This window comes from Leptidea sinapis, chromosome 20, assembly GCF_905404315.1.
Source record: "Leptidea sinapis chromosome 20, ilLepSina1.1, whole genome shotgun sequence".
NCBI lineage: Eukaryota > Metazoa > Arthropoda > Insecta > Lepidoptera > Pieridae > Leptidea > Leptidea sinapis.
This window is the reverse complement of record NC_066284.1, coordinates 8433129-8452553: the sequence shown is the minus strand read 5'-3', so window position 1 is coordinate 8452553 and position 19425 is coordinate 8433129. Positions and strand designations below refer to the sequence as shown.

General features: G+C 33.8%; 1 protein-coding gene across 1 annotated transcript in view; it reads right to left on the bottom strand.

Moving 5' to 3' along the window:
• Nucleotides 1–11097: 11097 nt before the first annotated feature.
• The window catches only part of LOC126970180 (trypsin-like), a 29218-nt gene continuing 20890 nt past the window's right edge, over nucleotides 11098–19425 (bottom strand). Inside the window, exon 6 of the mRNA XM_050815961.1 lies at nucleotides 11098–12150. Coding sequence (XP_050671918.1) covers nucleotides 11998–12150 — 153 coding nt within the window. The 3' untranslated portion in view covers nucleotides 11098–11997. The remainder of the gene's footprint in view (nucleotides 12151–19425) is intronic.

The following is a 19425-nucleotide window of genomic DNA, read 5'->3' as shown; positions in this document are numbered from 1 at the left end:
CGGGCGGGGGCCTTAGAGGCCAAAAATTTAGCTCATAGGTGTGGGAAGTCTCAAAGGGAGACAGAAAGTCGGACCGACTGCTCGCTAAGTAAATGGATTGAAGATCACTAACGATCTTACATATATTATGTTAGTCCAATATACTTCAAGTTTGAAGAAACTTCGCTCTCGGCTGCCATTACGGTAGTATATGAAAGTGTATATTATGTGTGTTTGTGATTGTGTGAATGTATGTATCTGTGTATAGAATAATTGTAATAATAAATTAGATCATAATATTGGTATCTTTTAAAATATTAACATTTTATAAAAGACAGTTGTCCTTGTTAACATTGCTTAAAAATAGATAAGTAACTATGTAATTAGTAGTAAATTCATTACTAATTTGTTTTTAGCATTTATTAGCTTAGTAACGATGTGCATACCTTTGATTTAGATATATAAATAGTAACACTCATTAATGTTTATCTTATTCGTATATGTAATATTACGTATCTAGTTGGTAAGCCATAATAAATAAATAGGTGTGTGAGGATTTGTGTGTAGCGTTTAAGCAGGTGTGTGATTTGTGATGTCTGTGAGTGTGATTGGCGTTGAACGATTACAGGACGAGGAATATCTCGTCGGGATTCTTACAAAGTGTTTGACTTGTGATATATTAAGTTGCGCGCCGCTGGCCATCGTCAAAGTAACGAGTGCCAACGGTTTGTTGCTCATTGCCTCGGCTACGTCTCTGACGTAAAATACTATATTTGATTTAAAATAGTGACCGTTGAGTTACATCTTGTTCATTTTCTTCTCAAGAATTCTGCATTTTTCCAACATATGCTAGATTCAGTTATTGAAAAGAAATATTTGTAGTAACGATTCAAAAGTTTGTGTTTAATTGAATAAAGTTTATTTGACTATGACTCTATGCTTTTCTGTACACCTGACGTCATGTGTGCAAAAGATTATGACGATCGGTTAAGTTGTAAAAGCGTGAAAGTGTAACCAACTCATACGATGGATACGTCCTCCTCCATCAGTCATGCGCTGCCCTCATCCAACGTATTCTGGAGATTTTGACTAAATCATCAGTCCATCTTCTGGGAAGTCTACCAACACTGCGTCTTCTGTGACGCCATTCGAGGACTTTACTGCCCCACTGGCTATCTGTCGGTGGTCCTCCACGGTGCAGTTTTCAAGGAAATTTCTTTCATGTACAACAAAGCTGTTGAATGAGCTTCCTTGTGTGGTGTTTCCGGGACGATAAGACATAAGAACCTTCAAAAAAAGCGTGTACACCTTCTTAAAAGGTTGGCAACGCTCCGGTGATTCCTCTGACGTTGCAAGAGAATATGGGCAGCAGTGATCACTTACATAAAAAAATATTAGTATTAGTAAAGATCAAAGATATTAAATACAGAGTCGATTCAGTAAGATTTTGACTGATATTAATCAATATATTCTGTGAAAAATATCAAGTTTGCCAAAATTGATGACATTATAGTGTAAGACTTACGTAACCAAGATATGTCCGTGAAAAGATACATAATTTTTGGCCTAATCCTGAGTACATCGACAAATCCCAACTCTATGAATTAATGTGAACTGTACACGCATAATATTTGAGACAGTATCGTCAGCTAGTATGTAAATGTATCTACAAAATACGATAATGCAAACTTGTGTTTATGAAATACTGGAGTTAGTTTATCACCTACGCTGTGCACGATCCGGTGCGGAAGATGTGTGCTTGAAGTATTTACACCTGTTTCGATAAATTGAACTTTTACACGAAAGAAATTATCCTGAAGCATCAAGTACAGTTTAGCAAAGCTATAATATTATATTATCAAAAGAATTTTTAAAAATCGTTTGTGTGGCAAAGGCTACTTCAACATAAATGACGTTCTAATTGATACAGATTTGAAATGGAGCGACCTCAGGCTATTAAATAAAAATTTTAAATGTACGAAATTACTTTGTAACCATATTTTTTAATAAAAAAAGAAGGCGGCTTTCTTATTTGTTGCGCTCGTTCTTCTCAGGTAGGTAGGCGGTCTTTTTGGAATGGGTGGTAGTTTTTGACTTTCAAAGAGTGATGTCACATCTTATTTTGAATAAAAAAATATTTAAATTTGAATTGTGTTTTGCGCTGCCTTCGTAACACTATTTAAATAAAATACTTTTTAAAATATTAAAATACATGTCATTGTAACTATATTAGCTTTTGCGTTAAAGTAAATTTTTAATGGTTCCGTACCTCAAAAAGAAATAAAAGAACCATTAAAGGATTACTTTGTTGTTGGTCCATCCGTCTGTCTGTCTGTCAAGACTGTTTATCTCGGGAATGCGTAGAGGTGTTTAGTTCAAATCAGAATAATACACTGAAGTCTACAAGTCGCTTGAAACTGTAAAAAAACAAACTTCTAACTTAACATAAAAAAGATAGAGCTGTTTATGCCGAACAAAAACTTATATCGTGACACTCTCAAAGTAATTAAAATTTATAGGGGATTTTCCGTTGACTCTGACATTAAGTTAGTAATACCGGGTCTTAAAAACGGGGTCCTTCAAAGAAGAATGAAAAAAACACATAAGTATAGGTATATTACTAATAATATGTACAGAACTATCGATGAGAGTGACAACCGAAACACATGTCCGGTTTTTTTATTATTACTATCAGTCCACCTGTAAACGTCGTCCTTAAAAGTAGAATAAAATCCGTGTATTTATAACATGATAAACCAAAACACTTTCCATATTATACAACAGATATTTTATACTGTTACTTCAGAATTATTAATGCTTAATGTATGGTACCATAGTGGTCCTCCTATCTGTTTCAGTTCATTCTCCCATCGTATGAACTGTCTTCCACTATTCCTCTTATCTCCTCTGGGGCACCATTCGGTTATTGCTCTAGTCCATTTTGGTGTTTCATCCCTCATAAAGTCACGACCTTGGAGGAGGGAGGCCTTTGTCGAAGGACAAACAGTTAACAGAAAGAGTCACAGACTGTTCAAAAGTTACTGTGTGTTATGTAAGATAAGTTAATTAATTAAAATGTTTTATAGATAAATATATGTTATTAAATATATCTATAAAGTATTTTAGTGATTATATTGAAGTGACTGTATTGTAGCTTGTAATGATCTGTGGAATTAATTTATCTTTTTATATTGTTTTAACATGTTAGCGTTATAGGACTTCAATTCACTTCTATATAATTAACAACTAAATTTGTTTTGTAAACTGTAATAAAGACTTTATTATTATTATTATTATGTATGGTACCTATGTAAGGGTAAATAAAAGCTTATAATAATAATAATTGCAGCGATCCTCAGCGATATTTCGTCTGAGGTTTCCTTACTGAGCTAGTGAACTGTATATTAAATAGGTGCTAATTCAGCTCAGATCCATACTACAGTATTTGCTTCTACTTAATGTTTTTATTAAACACGTAAAAAGAACACACTGAAATATAGCTGCATTAAAATTATAGAATCCAAAAGACATAAGGAAGTCAGATAAGGTGAGATGTAAAGGTAAAAAGGCCACACATGGAGTATTGCTGTCATCTCTGGTCTGGCGCACTCCAGAATCAGCTCGATCCATTTGACCGTTGTTGCGTAGAGACGTCGCTTCATTGTGTGTCTTCTACCGCATTTATCACGGGAAGTGTTCCGAAGAGCTGTTCAACCTGATTCCTGCCGCCGAATTCCACTTTCGCACGACGCGCCACAAATTAGGATATCATCCCCACCATCTGGATGTGTGGCGGTCCTCCACAGTGCGGTTTTCAAGGAGCTTTCTTTCCGGGACGATACGACATGGGTACCTTCAAAAAAAGCGCGTACACCTTCCTTAACGGCCGGCAACGCTCTTGTGATTCCTCTGGTATTGCAAGAGAATGTGCGCCGCCCACTAAACCACCATTCCATTACCATTCCATAAAAAAAAAGTTAAGGAACTCACGTGCACACACGGTGATTGATAGTCCAGGCTATCTAGCAAAGTACAACACTGCAGCACTGGTTCACAAACACACGTTTTACGCAGGTCTGCTAAATTTCACTGTATTTCGTATTAGTTTGATGTTTAAAGTAAGAAACACACTAAGCATTAAGGTTGGCGTGATTTATTGGGATGAATGATATTTATCGCGACACACGAGGTCTGCCAATAAGGTTCAAGAAGACACAGAAGTACAGGCATTGGTACAGGTGTGTTTCAAAATCTATTGCCAAAATCTGGTAACAGAGGCGAGACAACACGTCCTGAGGATGACTCGTGTAGAGGCGAAACACGTGTCGAATTGTTTTAAAAACAAATATCGGCGGAATTAACACTGGAGAAAACTTGAATCATTTGTATAATTATGGATTTTCGCAAAGTAACGCCTAATTCAATAAATTTTCATGTCTAGGATATTTAATTATATTTATAAAAAAAATATATATGTTTATGTATTATAATTTAATTTACAAGTGCTAAGTGGAAAATTTATAATTACACACTTTTTATAAATTTTGATGTTGACTGCTAGTTTCTTTGTTTTTTTTTTAATTTGATTGATATCACAAATGATGTTCAATATGTCACATGATTCAAATTTTAACCGACTTCATATAAGAGGAGGCTATCAATTCGATCGGTATTTTTTTATGTATGTACACCGATTACTCTGAGATTTATGATCCAATTTACGTAATTTTTTAATTCGATGCTGAATACATGCCATTTGGTCCCATAAAATTTTTACATAGTTTGGCCCAGTAGATTTCATTTTATGAAAATTTTTGTTTACTTCGATGATATAATTGTTTCTTGTGTACTGCTTTTTTAGGAGTTTTCATTCAGGTTGATTATATATTTTAATTATAAACCTACACTATAAAGTAAAAAATAAAAAAAACACACCAACAAATTGTCAAGGAAGGAAATGACAGGAATGTTAGGTACAATTGACAGCCTAATTAACCAATCAGAGAGTCACCTCCCTGATAGTGCAGTGTTACCTATGTTCAATTTAAACAATACTCAACTCATTCGTGACGTAACATTCAACGTTTTTAACGTTATAATCACAATTCTAACATAAAAGGAGTACGAACAGTGGATATATTTGCTGAAGTCGTTGGTAGCTAACTACAAAAGGAGTGAGTCCCCAGTGTCAGAGGTTGCGGAGTCTCGAACGCGGTGAGACTCACTAACGAGCGTTTTTATTTCACTTCCTGCTTCGCTTTTTGTACGGACACTGAATTTTCTTATGCCAGTCTTTGTTTAAAACTTTACTCTTATGGAGGTTAAAAAAGCAACTCTGTGGTTTTATGAATCCATGGTGCAAGTAAAACTTTTTTTTTTCATAAAATAACATAATATTATATAATACTAGCTGACCCAGCAAACGTTGTATTGCCGATATTAAAATCGCGATACAAAAGTAGCTGTTGATCGTAGATGGGTGAAAATTTGAAGTTGTATGTATTTTTTAATGCTGACTCATAATTAAACAAATTAAAAAAAAATGTCGTGTGGACCACCCTTAACATTTAGGGGGATGAAAAATAGATGTTGGCCGATTCTCAGACCTACTCAATATACTCACAAAATTTCATGAGAATCGGTGAAGCCGTTTCGGAGGAGTACGGGAACGAACATTGTGACACGAGAATTTTATATATAAGATAACTTCCCGAGATACCTCTCGTGGGAGGTATCTCGGGAACCAGAGCCTAAATCTGGCGTATTATGGCCATTCGGCCAATCTGAATTGAAAGTAGTAGTTGAAATTAATGATTCAACTGCACCCTTACTCCGCGGCCGGCTGTAATGCAATATACCATAGAATATAGATGGACGAAAAATGAGGCGATGTAATAAAAGTTAAACTTTAAACACTTTAATTCGTCTATTAAATTTTCGACAATACCTCCGGATCGTATATCGATGTTAAGAATAAACGGCACGAGGACCAACGATTGCTCTTTTAAAATAATTATATTATTATCGGCAACATGGTGGCTGTGATACACAAATAAGATAACACGTTTATATTACGTGCTCTTATTGGCCGTTAAGGCTAGGGTAACTATGGATGCGAGTTCTGACGAAAATTTGTTCTGACGAGTACGTCCGAAATCCTCGTCAGAACAAGGCGTTTACACTGCACGTTTTCTGTTATTCTGATAGTCAGTTCGTTTCTGCTGTCCAGCGAAGATGGACGAATTTGATTTTCTTGAAAGTCCATTATTTAAAATATTATTGTTAAATGGTGGAAAGACAGAGCATGTCAACGAGTTACTTTCTATAAGAGACGATAAAGGAGAGTTCCAAATGTAGAGTGTTGAGTTCTGTAGCAACTTTCTCCCACTTTTGCCGAGAAATATATCTGTTGTGATAATTTTTGTCTCTCATATCCCACAATTACCGATTCTCGTACACGAGACTGATCAATTTATCGTTATCCATGGTGGAAACCAAATCACTCGAAATTCGCAGATGCAGGTCGTGCGAAAAAAATCAAACTCGTTTGAACGCTCGAGTCGTTCTGACGACGTCGTGCATGTTCTGACGCGTTCGTCGTTGCCAGTGTAAACACTGTCATTGGATACCAGGCGTTTGTTTCTTCTGACGAATCCGTCAGAACTCGTCAGAATAAATTTTCGTCAGAACTCGCATCCATAGTAACCCTAGCCTAAGACGTCGGTGAAGCAAAGCCTAAGACTGTTGCCTCTCATAAGAGAAGCGCTGGTACTATCCCCACGCGCTATGTATCAATGTGTGTCCGATTTTCGTATTCGTAACCTTACACACACAGGCGAATATATTGTAAGGATGTGTGTGAAATTTAGCAACTCACACTTAGCTTATCAACAGGGCTTTATTTTTAATTTATTTTATTTATTTATATCTTATCAACAAATTACATATTATAGGTAACACAATTATTGTACATACATAAACTCATTTGAGTTTTACCGTGTACAATAAGGTCGTCGGAAGACATATAATATTATTTAAATTTAAAGTTTAATACTTAACTAACTACTTAAATTAAATTATTTATTTTTAAAGAAAAATGAAACAACTGAAAACTACATACAAATATTAATTATACAGAAAAAAAAACACAAAACAAAGGCATACACATTTAGGTGCTAAGAAATTTTATGAACAACATTACAAACTAAATAACTTACAAATATCCTCAATATTAACACTACAAGTATTGTTGCTTTATCTACAGAGTGATTATTTTATTTACAAACAATAGAACACTGCAAGGACGAGGAGAAACTTGAAACCCTGATTATCAAGCAAAATAGACATACAGTTGCCGTCGAGTTGCGAAGTAACCGGTTATACTTACCTTTTTTGGCAGATTTTTAAAAACCAATACCGTTATTCTAATAACACATATCCTTTAACATATATGTTCGAATTTTGCGAATTTAAATGTGAATCTTTATTTAATGCTGATATTGTGTATCAAAAGCTTTAACAAATAAGCCATCCTTATAAATATTCGTTATAACGAAGTCAATCCGATTTCCGGCGGATGCCCTAACTGCTATAGAAATGTTGATTTTTCCTATTACACAATCCGCATTCACATATTCAAGTACTTTCTAAGCCTTGCTGGTTGTTAGTGGAATGTACGGGACAAAGTTTGTGCAGATCCGCGAATAATCGATTATATTATAACGAATTAATAAACGAACTGTTATGATATATTATTGTAAGAATTAATAGTTCTTAAGCTATTGTGCATAACTACAAAAAATAACATCTAGTCTTCTTACGTCAAAAGCATATTAATGTTATGTTTGTCTTATCTGTGGCGTTTTTTCATAACTATCTATAATCGAATGAATTTGTATATTGAATAATAAACGTTACAATTTATGTTACTATTCATAAACTTATAATGGTTTATGCAATAAACGCAGCAATATTTCAGCTACTATTTATTGCAAATGTTTTTTCTAAAACTGGATTCCAGGTGACCAGTAATACAGGTATTTTATTACCTACCACAGGCACCAGCGATCCAAGACCAAAACCTATGTATCCCCTGTATTTTTAAGTTTTTGCTGTATTGTAATTTTGGTTGTTGGTGAGAAAAAAAAATATTATAATGCCCAAATAATGCAAAATAGTTCGTCAAACTATTAAATTTAACTGAATAAAAAATGCGGCCTAGATTTTGACTCCAAGTGTTCCATATAAACTTGTATATGACACTAAGCCTGCTGAAAACAACAGAAATTGTTTTCTTTACCTTCTCTAGAAATTTCATAATTATACGTCAACCAGAAGTACTTTTTAAATATGAAACACCTGCAAATTGCTTAATTATAATATAAAACCTTAAATAACCGTATCTCTCGAACATTTGAATTTAGAAGCCAAATCATTTTCAAGACCCCGCTGACGTTAGTATTTGATGTGATTATCAACTTCATACCTCAAAGTGTTCCTGAGAAGAATGATTTTGACTAACGGAGAAACTACAGAGAGTCCTAACAATTCCTCGTAGTGGTAAACAAACCGCGTATACTTTCTAAGCCTTACTCAATCGATTCAAATCGACAATTGTCTGACGCGGAGTTCGGGCGAATTTCCTCCCGTATGTTAACACCATCATCTGCATTCAAGGCGAGTCCGCGCGAGTGTTTTCCGACCGTTTTCGCAACGAACACCATTCTGAATGTGTGGACGTGACTATGATTTATTTACCGGAGGGGGGGTAGAGGGGGGTAGAGGGGAGAAGGGTGAAGTGATCTCTCTATCCGTTCTTATTTATTATAGATTCGACAATACAATGAAATATTGCCGACATAGCACGATTTGTTATATAAATATTTACGAAGAAACTCGCGGCTGACAACCAGACATGTTATTGAAGGCTGAAGGTCACAAGATCCAATGCTTTAAATTAAGATACTTAAATATGTATATTTCATTAATTAAATTGATAAGTTCTTGGAGTCCGGCGGCACGAAACCTTATTCGGCGTCTTGACAAGTACTTAAATTGTCAAGACGCCTAATAAATGACAGGTGACTGAAATTAAATTTCAAATATCTTTAATCAAAAAAGGTCTTGATGTCACTTAAGGTTGTTATTGAAAGTCAAAAGACTACCCAAACGATAAAGAAAACTTCTCAGACCTGAGAAGAAAGAGCGCAAGAAATTCAGCGGGCCTCTAAAATGTGGCAACGTTAGTGGCATTATTTAATAGCCTGAGAGCGGTCGCTCAGTTTCCAATCTGTGCTATCATTTACCACACAAACGATTTTAAATAATTCTTGTGAAATTCGTTATACATTTGTTTCGGACATTCTCTGGGTTCTTGTAGATTGTACTCAAGATCAGGTACATCCATCTGTCAGATAATATGTTTGGTTACTTACCTGCGAACTTCACGATGTTTACTTTTCCTAACTATATATTTAGTTAACAATTCATTTTAGTTTATTTTATGTTGAAATTTAAAATTTATCTTTACATTCACTGGTACAAGACGATTGGTATTTAAATGAGTTTATTCTATGTTTACAAAAATGATGATGAATAAAAATTTGATGAAATAATTTACTAATTGTTAATTACCTTCCTTTGAAATCGCATTTATCGAATCGCCTTGGCTTCCGAGCGCTTTAAAATTAAACTTCAATAATTAAAACAATTTGTTATTTTTTTTAAGTTAATAACCCTCACTTCTGGGATTAATTACACAAAATTTGAAAACAAAATATTTTATAAACGATGCAGGGCTCAAACGCGCGACCTATCGCGTCCCATGCGAGCGCTCTTCCACTGAGCCAACCGTTCGAGTTACGTATCGTTGATAAATCTTGTATGTGTTGTTTAACTCTCAGGTTGTGGCTTCATTTACAGGATCTAAACTAATAACCTGCTCAACCTCAATATTTGCATATTAGGAAATTGACTTGAGATGTCGCGCTTTCAAATCTAAACAATTTGTGATATTAAATTTTGAAAACAAAATAATGAACGATGCGAGACTCGAACCTGCGACCACTAGCGTTCCGTGAGAGCACTCTTCCTCTGAGCCGAAAAGAGAAAGTGGGAGAGTCACGCTGCTGTCTTATGACGTCAGCACAATCGGGCCAGACTCGTCCGGGTTACTTACCACACTCGCACAGAATACCGGCGTGAAGTAGCGGCCTAGTGCCGCTATGTTTCGCATAGGTTAGTGTCGAGGACCGGAGGCCATAAAGTTATAAAAATATTAGAAGAGACTCTACTAATGAAATATTTCTATAAAACAACTTATTGCTGTCTTTGTATGAAGAGGTCTCCCTTGGTTCATTGAACAAGTTTTTATCTAACAAGATAGCTCTTGCACAAAAAGATAATAAATTCTACTTACGTTTCGTTTCTGCTGTTATTTCTGCTTTATTTTATTCCGAGTTCTCTTTGTAGACGTTAATAGGATTGCGAGGAATTAAAACCGCCAGGGAAAAGATTTTCATTAAAAAGCCAATTATATTTTTAACTTCTTCATTGAGTTTCATTCACAACGTATCAATGAAATAATTTTAAAGGACTTGATAGTTTAGTAGTTAAGCCTTTATATCGCTGTTTTTTTTCATGTGTAAAAGTATGCTTTGGTATTATTTAACGTTAAAACCATTGATGGCTTTTAATGCAATTCCATATCTGAAGTAACCAGTGACTAACGGCTGTTCCCAATATTCAGTCTGTCTCTTACTTGAGATAAAAACCGTAACTATCGTTGACTTTTCTGTCCCAATAAACTTATCAACAGTAACTCACTTTATCCGTACACGCTGTCTGTCAATGGTACGTTGTATAGCTTACCAGCAATAGAAGTTTGTATGGAAATTGCAATTCACGCGTCCCAATATAAGGCGATAAGAATGACTTATCGGGTATATTGGGACAGCTTCAGATTATCCGTCGATACGTTTAGTGGGACAGAATAGTCAACGATATTTACTATTTTTATCTCAAGTAAGAGATAGACTGAATATTGGGAACGGCCGTTAGTAAGTCTTAGTAAAAATACTTTTTTTTAAAGAACAAAACTCATATATATAAACAACATAAAATTAATTATAATGTATTTTAAAATAATAATATTAATAAGTTATCAAAAGTAAAATAAAAACGTTGATTAAACTTGACATACAATAATTTTTTTATTGCAAAATTCTAGATTTGTATACAAATAAATAAAATATCTTTGGAAGACGAATCGACGCGTCATCAGAATGGGATGGAACCTTGTCAATTTAAATTAAAATGGTGGTTCTCAATAGAAGTAGAGTTGACAAAAAACGTTCTTTATAAACAAAAATAGAACAATTAACGCGACATGCTTATTAAAGTTCAGTACCGAAAATCCCGATTCCTACTAATATTTTCAAATGTGAATATAAGTTTGTTTCTCACGCTTTTACGCCGGAGCTACTTAAAAACGGTCTTAAAGCGTCATAATATGCAGATAGACGGGCAAAAGAACAAACAGAAGTCTAATAATGGGGGTTTGTTTTTTCGTTTAGAAGTACGCAACATTAAAAAGAGCCAAAATTGTCTCGCATGAGCTTTTTTGCAGACGGTCAGAAAATAGAATAGTTCCATCGTAATACTAGTGGGAGGCTTTTTTGCACCAGATGCCGGCTAGATTATAGGTAACACAACGGCGCCTATTTCGACTGTGAAGCAGTAATATGGAAGCATTACTGTGTTTTGGTCTGAAGGGCGCCGTAGCTAATGAAATTACTGGGTAAATGAGAATTGACATCTTATGTCTCAAGGTGACGAGCGCAGTTGTAGTGCCGCTCAGAATTTTTGGGGTACATTGCATTGTAAAAGGCAGGGCGTATCAATTACCATCAGCTGAACGTCCTGCTCGTCTCGGATATGTTGCACATTGTTCATGTTCATAAGGTCGCAAGCCATTCTGATCGCGCGCAGAATTATAGTAATTAGATATACAAGTATATATTATAACGGAAGGCCTGTTATCGCCCGTATCCAATCCCGTGCTAAAGGTACGTTGCTGTAGACACCCGGATGTCGAGCTTCCGCACACCTCACCCCATATGACACGATGCCCACTAGTTTTCCATTGAGCACCGCTGGCCCTCCTGAATCGCCCTGAAATGACATAATCTATATATATAAAAATGAATTGCTGTTCGTTAGTCTCGCTAAAACTCGAGAACTACTGGAATAATTTGGCTAATTTTGGTCTTGAATCATTTGTGGAAGTCCAGAGAAGGTTTAAAAGGTGAATAAATAGGAAAATGTTCGGAATTTAAAAAAAAACAACTATTTTGTTTTTCCTTTGATGTGTCCCCCGTCGTTCAGAAATCAAATTGAAAGAATAGTTTAAAATGAATAACTAATTAGAATCTTTGTATCTGTCTAACTTTTTTCAGGAGTTAAAACCTACCTATGGTTCATAGATTAACTACAGTTGATGATGATACTATGATGGCAATACAACGTTTGTTGGGTCAGCTAGTTTTAAATAAAGTGATTATTTATCATTTAATATTATCATGAAGATACACAACTGTATAATAAACTTCTTACAAATTGTATGTTCGATGAATGGAGAGTGGCTGGTTGCAGAATCAAGTGGGAAGAGTCTGATTGGAATGCACTTAAATATTGAATGAAATAACACCTATTGGTGCAATACACAAACTGTAAAAACAGCATCAACGTAAACAAAAATATTCACATAAATGTTCATAAAATGAAAACTACTAGGCCAAACTATGTCAATTTTTTATGGGACCAAATGGCAGACATTCTGCATAAAAATAAAGAAGAATCACGGAAATCGGATCAAAAATCTCAGAGTAATCGGTGTACATACATAAAAAAATGCCAATCGAATGGAGAACCTCCTCCTTTATCGAAGTCGGTTAAAAGCCATGTTATACCATAGACTGGGAATGGTGCGTACACCCTTAGACCACTTGTACTTTAGACAATTTACTCAACACCGCAGCTTAACACATAACCTATTCTGCTATACTTTTTTAATGTGACAGGAAGTGACATAGACAACAAACTCGTCGCGGTTACCTTAGAGTATAACATAATACTAAATAAAATAATATTTTGATTATAACACAAATATGCATACTTCTTATGCCTAATACTCGGATAATTCTAGTTAATAATTCGTTTATTGGGCGATGTAAATGCTTTTACAATATGATCTCAGAAAATGCACGAAACAAATGTGTTACGAAATTTCCCATAAAAAAAGCCAACTTCATAAACTCAAAAGTATCTTTATAATAACTTGATCATAGCCATAGGGCTATGATCAAGCAGTATTGATAGCAATACGTAGCATAAAAATAATAGTATCCCATTAATATTAAAGGTGTGTTAAATTAATCTCTATTACGTTATTTTATACTTTTTACTTTTTAGTGTCATTAATCAGGTAAACTATTATAGTCCGGTCAATTTAGACCAAAAAATGAGAGTGAAGTTACATAAAGTCCCAACAAGCTGAAAATCAGTGAAATTGTTCAAAACATAATTATAAACAATGTTTAAAAGTTTCCCATCATTCCCGTGTATGGTTTATTCAAGGTCAAAGGTCAAAAAAATGAGTTTTTCGCGATTTGAGTCTCAGAAACGGTGGCTCGTAAGAAAAAAAGTATTGATACATTTTTTATAGATAATTTTATGATCTACAATTTTTGTCCGAGGTTTTTTTATGATAAAACTTACCGTTTTGCTGAAAATCGCGAAAAACTCATTTTTCAAAAGCTTTGACCTTGAATAAAATTTTTTCCATACACGGGAATGATGGGGAACTTTTAAACATTGTTTATAATTATGTTTTGAACAATTTCACGGATTTTCAGCTTGTTGGGACTTTATGTTACTTCGAATGTCTTAATTGACCGGACTATAAGATTTCATTGCTTTTTGTTGTCATAATATTCTAAATAGTATTTTTTAAGTAGCTATGGGTAGGCCTGCAAAAGGTTCCGCGTGCCTTTAACAATATACATACCATATAGCACGTTCTTTGGACACAGAAATATCGTGAAAAACGCTATTGTAAAAGTGACAGGTAGCCTAAGACCCACTCTTCGGCAAACGGGTTAATGATAATAATATTATATAATCAAACTAAATGAAAACTCCCAAAAAGCAATACACAAACTGTAGTAATATCCAACAGGTTATAGATAACAGTAGACTGTAAAGTAGATCCTGTAGATGAAGTCACAACCTGAGAGTTGAACAAAGGAAACAGAATTTTATAACGAGGCGGTACTCAAACGGTTAGCTCAGTTGGTTAGAGCACCGGCACGGAAGGCCGGAGGTCGTGGGTTCGAATCCCGCATCGTTCATAAAACTTTGATGTTCAAATTTAATTTTTGTATTAATCCTAGAAGTGAGGGTTATCGCTTTAAAACATAACATATTGTAATAACATCATCAACGTAAACAAAAATATTCACATAAATGTTCATAAAATGAAAACTACTAGGCCAAACTATGTCAATTTTTTATGGGACCAAATGGCAAACATTCTGCATCAAACTAAAGAAGAATCACGGAAATCGGAACAAAACTCTCAGAGTAATCGGTATACATACATAAAAAAATGCCAATCGAATGGAGAACCTCCTCCTTTATCGAAGTCGGTTAAAAGCCATGTTATACCATAGACTGGGAATGGTGCGTACACCCTTAGACCACTTGTACTTTAGACAATTTACTCAACACCGCAGCTTAACACATAACCTATTCTGCTATACTTTTTTAATGTGACAGGAAGTGACATAGACAACAAACTCGTCGCGGTTACCTTAGAGTATAACATAATACTAAATAAAATAATATTTTGATTATAACACAAATATGCATACTTCTTATGCCTAATACTCGGATAATTCTAGTTAATAATTCGTTTATTGGGCGATGTAAATGCTTTTACAATATGATCTCAGAAAATGCACGAAACAAATGTGTTACGAAATTTCCCATAAAAAAACCAACTTCATAAACTCAAAAGTATCTATATAATAACTTGATCATAGCCATAGGGCTATGATCAAGCAGTATTGATAGCAATACGTAGCATAAAAATAATAGTATCCCATTAATATTAAAGGTGTGTTAAATTAATCTCTATTACGTTATTTTATACTTTTTACTTTTTAGTGTCATTAATCAGGTAAACTATTATAGTCCGGTCAATTTAGACCAAAAAATGAGAGTGAAGTTACATAAAGTCCCAACAAGCTGAAAATCAGTGAAATTGTTCAAAACATAATTATAAACAATGTTTAAAAGTTTCCTATCATTCCCGTGTATGGTTTATTCAAGGTCAAAGGTCAAAAAAATGAGTTTTTCGCGATTTGAGTCTCAGAAACGGTGGCTCGTAAGAAAAAAAGTATTGATACATTTTTTATAGATAATTTTATGATCTACAATTTTTGTCCGAGGTTTTTTTATGATAAAACTTACCGTTTTGCTGAAAATCGCGAAAAACTCATTTTTCAAAAGCTTTGACCTTGAATAAAATTTTTTCCATACACGGGAATGATGGGGAACTTTTAAACATTGTTTATAATTATGTTTTGAAAAATTTCACGGATTTTCAGCTTGTTGGGACTTTATGTTACTTCGAATGTCTTAATTGACCGGACTATAAGATTTCATTGCTTTTTGTTGTCATAATATTCTAAATAGTATTTTTTAAGTAGCTATGGGTAGGCCTGCAAAAGGTTCCGCGTGCCTTTAACAATATACATACCATATAGCACGTTCTTTGGACACAGAAATATCGTGAAAAACGCTATTGTAAAAGTGACAGGTAGCCTAAGACCCACTCTTCGGCAAACGGGTTAATGATAATAATATTATATAATCAAACTAAATGAAAACTCCCAAAAAGCAATACACAAACTGTAGTAATATCCAACAGGTTATAGATAACAGTAGACTGTAAAGTAGATCCTGTAGATGAAGTCACAACCTGAGAGTTGAACAAAGGAAACAGAATTTTATAACGAGGCGGTACTCAAACGGTTAGCTCAGTTGGTTAGAGCACCGGCACGGAAGGCCGGAGGTCGTGGGTTCGAATCCCGCATCGTTCATAAAACTTTGATGTTCAAATTTAATTTTTGTATTAATCCTAGAAGTGAGGGTTATCGCTTTAAAACATAACATATTGTAATAACATCATCAACGTAAACAAAAATATTCACATAAATGTTCATAAAATGAAAACTACTAGGCCATATTATGTCAATTTTTTATGGGACCAAATGGCAAACATTCTTCATCAAACTAAAGAAGAATCACGGAAATCGGATCAAAAATCTCAGAGTAATCGGTGTACATACATAAAAAAATACCAATCGAACTGAGAACCTCCTCCTTTATCGAAGTCGGTTGAAAACCATGTTATACCATAGACTAGGAATGGAGCGTACACCCTTAGACCACCTAACTATAAATGTTTATTGTATAATATTACAAATATTGGAATGAAATAAAAAAAAACCCCGCTGAGTATCTTGCTCCCGTTCTTTTTAGGTCTTAGGCACATTATTATGAATGGGTGGTAGTTTTAACGTTCAATAACTTATTTTAATTAATGATAATGAATATTGAATAAATATGTGTTGTTTAGTGTAAAAAGAGCGTAGGTATGCATCCACCGGGTCGACAGTACTAAATTGTTAGCAGGCCTTACAAACTAATTTAAAATGTTAATTGTAGCCATTTGAAAATACCTACTCTATTTTGATTGAAAAGAGTGGCCCTTGAGTTTCAAATATGTTCTTCTCACGAGCTTTTCCGAACATAGTAGGTATATACCTACTATGTTCCGTTCCGTTTCCATAAAACGAAAACTTCATCCCCCTCCCACATTTTTGATATTAAAGTCCACACATGTCCTGTTGCTCTATCTGGCCCTTGCTCTTGCAATAGTATAAGTAGAACTACTCATATAAAATACTTAGGAGTCGTCATGGACGAAAACCTAAATTTTAAGCAACATCTTAATACAACAGCGAAAAGAATCCGCAAGCTGATCTATATTTTTAAGAACTTACGCGCTTCGGCATTTTTAAATCTGCTAAAACCACTTTTATTTGCAATCGGTCAATCTGTATTATATTATTGTATCACCGTATGGGGAGGGGCGGCTACTTCACACATGATACTCTTAGAAAGAGCACAGAGCTGTCCTTAAAGTGATTTTTAAAAAACCTATTAGATACCCAACACATAAACTATATAAAGACTTAGAACTTCTTTCTGTCCGAGGTATATTTATCTTGCGTGTTATGACAAGCATGCATAAAGAGGTCTTGAATTTGTCTAATTATAAAAACCTACTAGATAGACGTTCGTACAAGATTCCAACACCAATAATAAACACAACATTTTCAAGTAGATTTAGCCCATTCTTACATACATATATATACAACAAGGTAAATCTAAAATGTTCTATTAAAAATGGCTCGGTCCATCAGGTCAAATTTAAAATACAGAGATGGTTACACACACTCACTTATGCAGACATGGAAGCTATTCTTATAGTGACAGCTTAGCATTCATATAATGTTGATACTTTGTAACATGATTAATCAGATACTCACACTCACTCACACCCACCCACCCACTCACACACACACACACACACACATACAGAGTGCACTTTTTGACCTTTCGGTTCATATTGTTAACCATAGAATATGTAAATTGGTTGCCAACAGGACAGACTACGCCTAGTGTAGAGACCAAATATGATGTAATATTATGTGATAAAGTGTCTGTATATAATAAATAAATAAAAATAAAAATAAAATATTATAGTAGATTCAGTAATTCAAATTACTTAAATATTTTTAATGATCAATAATTGCACCCTAATTGAATAAAGTTGATTTGACTTAAGTATTTTCTGGTTGATGTCAATTATGCTCTTTACTAAATATTATTATTTTAAAAGTATATTTTGTGCTGTTCAGATTATGTTGATATTGATTTTTAGGAGCTGAACTCCAGATTTTTAATAGCAACAGCTGTAGAAATTATTTGTGGAAAACTCAACAAGATTTATACAAATAGTTCAGTAATAAATAAATCGTTTTATTTTTAAATTTATTTTTCATATGCTATTTTCATTCGTAATTCTTTTCCTGAAACCCGTTCTAATTGAATTTCCTCTTAATACAACCGAAATGTATTTCCCGAAATATTATGATCCGGCGAATTCACAACGAGTGTTGAGTAAATATAGTTCACAATTTATTAAAGTAATGAACACTGTTATGTAGGGTAAAATACATGCATTCGGTTACTATTACATTATTTTAAAAGTTGTACCTTAATATTATGATATATGATTCCAGATAACATTAGGTACGTATAACGTAATAATAATATTGTAATATAAATTTATTTCATACCCTTGATCCGTAGTATAACTCACTCGTTAAGCATTTACATTAAAGCCATGTTTGTTTTTTTTTTTTAATTAGAAATTCTTTGATTTATCGACAGATCTTGAATTCAGTGTCTCTCTAACTAACTCTTCTGTGTGTCCGTTCATCTCTGTGCTAAATACAATAGCTTGCAATAATATTTTGACAACTAAAAAACAAGATAGTGAATTTAAAAATGGTCAGTTTGTAAACTACTACTACTACTACGGTACTACTGCTTAGTCGTTTTTTATAATATTATTCATAGTACTATGTAAAAGTAAAGTAAAATAGAGTAAGTATTTTTTTTCATGACACATAACAGATATTTATATCATAAAAATAATGAAATAAAAATATGATGTCAGGCACTTTGTTTTATTCTTAAGAGTTATTATTTATCAACTATTTGTTGCATTACCTTATTTAAATAATATATAAATATGTATTTTATATATAAATAGTATATAAACACTTCAAAAGCAATAAATTTTATTGTAACACGAGCCCGTTGACCTTAGCGTCGGTAACGCGGGGCGGCTTATAATAATAATAATAATAATCTTTATTTGCATTTGAATAAGGTCAGTTTTACAATCGGTCTTATTTTATTTATATTACGTTTCTCTTATTCTACCTACAAGGCATGCAAATATATGTAGTATAACATTTTATTTCATACAAAATTGAACCTAACCATTAAGTATTATACACTTAGCAAAACAATTATAATTCTAATAAAATAGTCAATGTAATAATAATTCATGTCAGATTTATATGTCAAAATTCCTTAAATTTAAATAGTCATTTATTGAATAAAAACAATTTTTTATTAGCCATGTTGTTAATTTGTTCTTAAGTTGATTACATGTCATGTCTTTTAAATGGTCGGGTAACTTATTATATGCCATGTAATGAACATTATCTTGGCAGAGTGTCA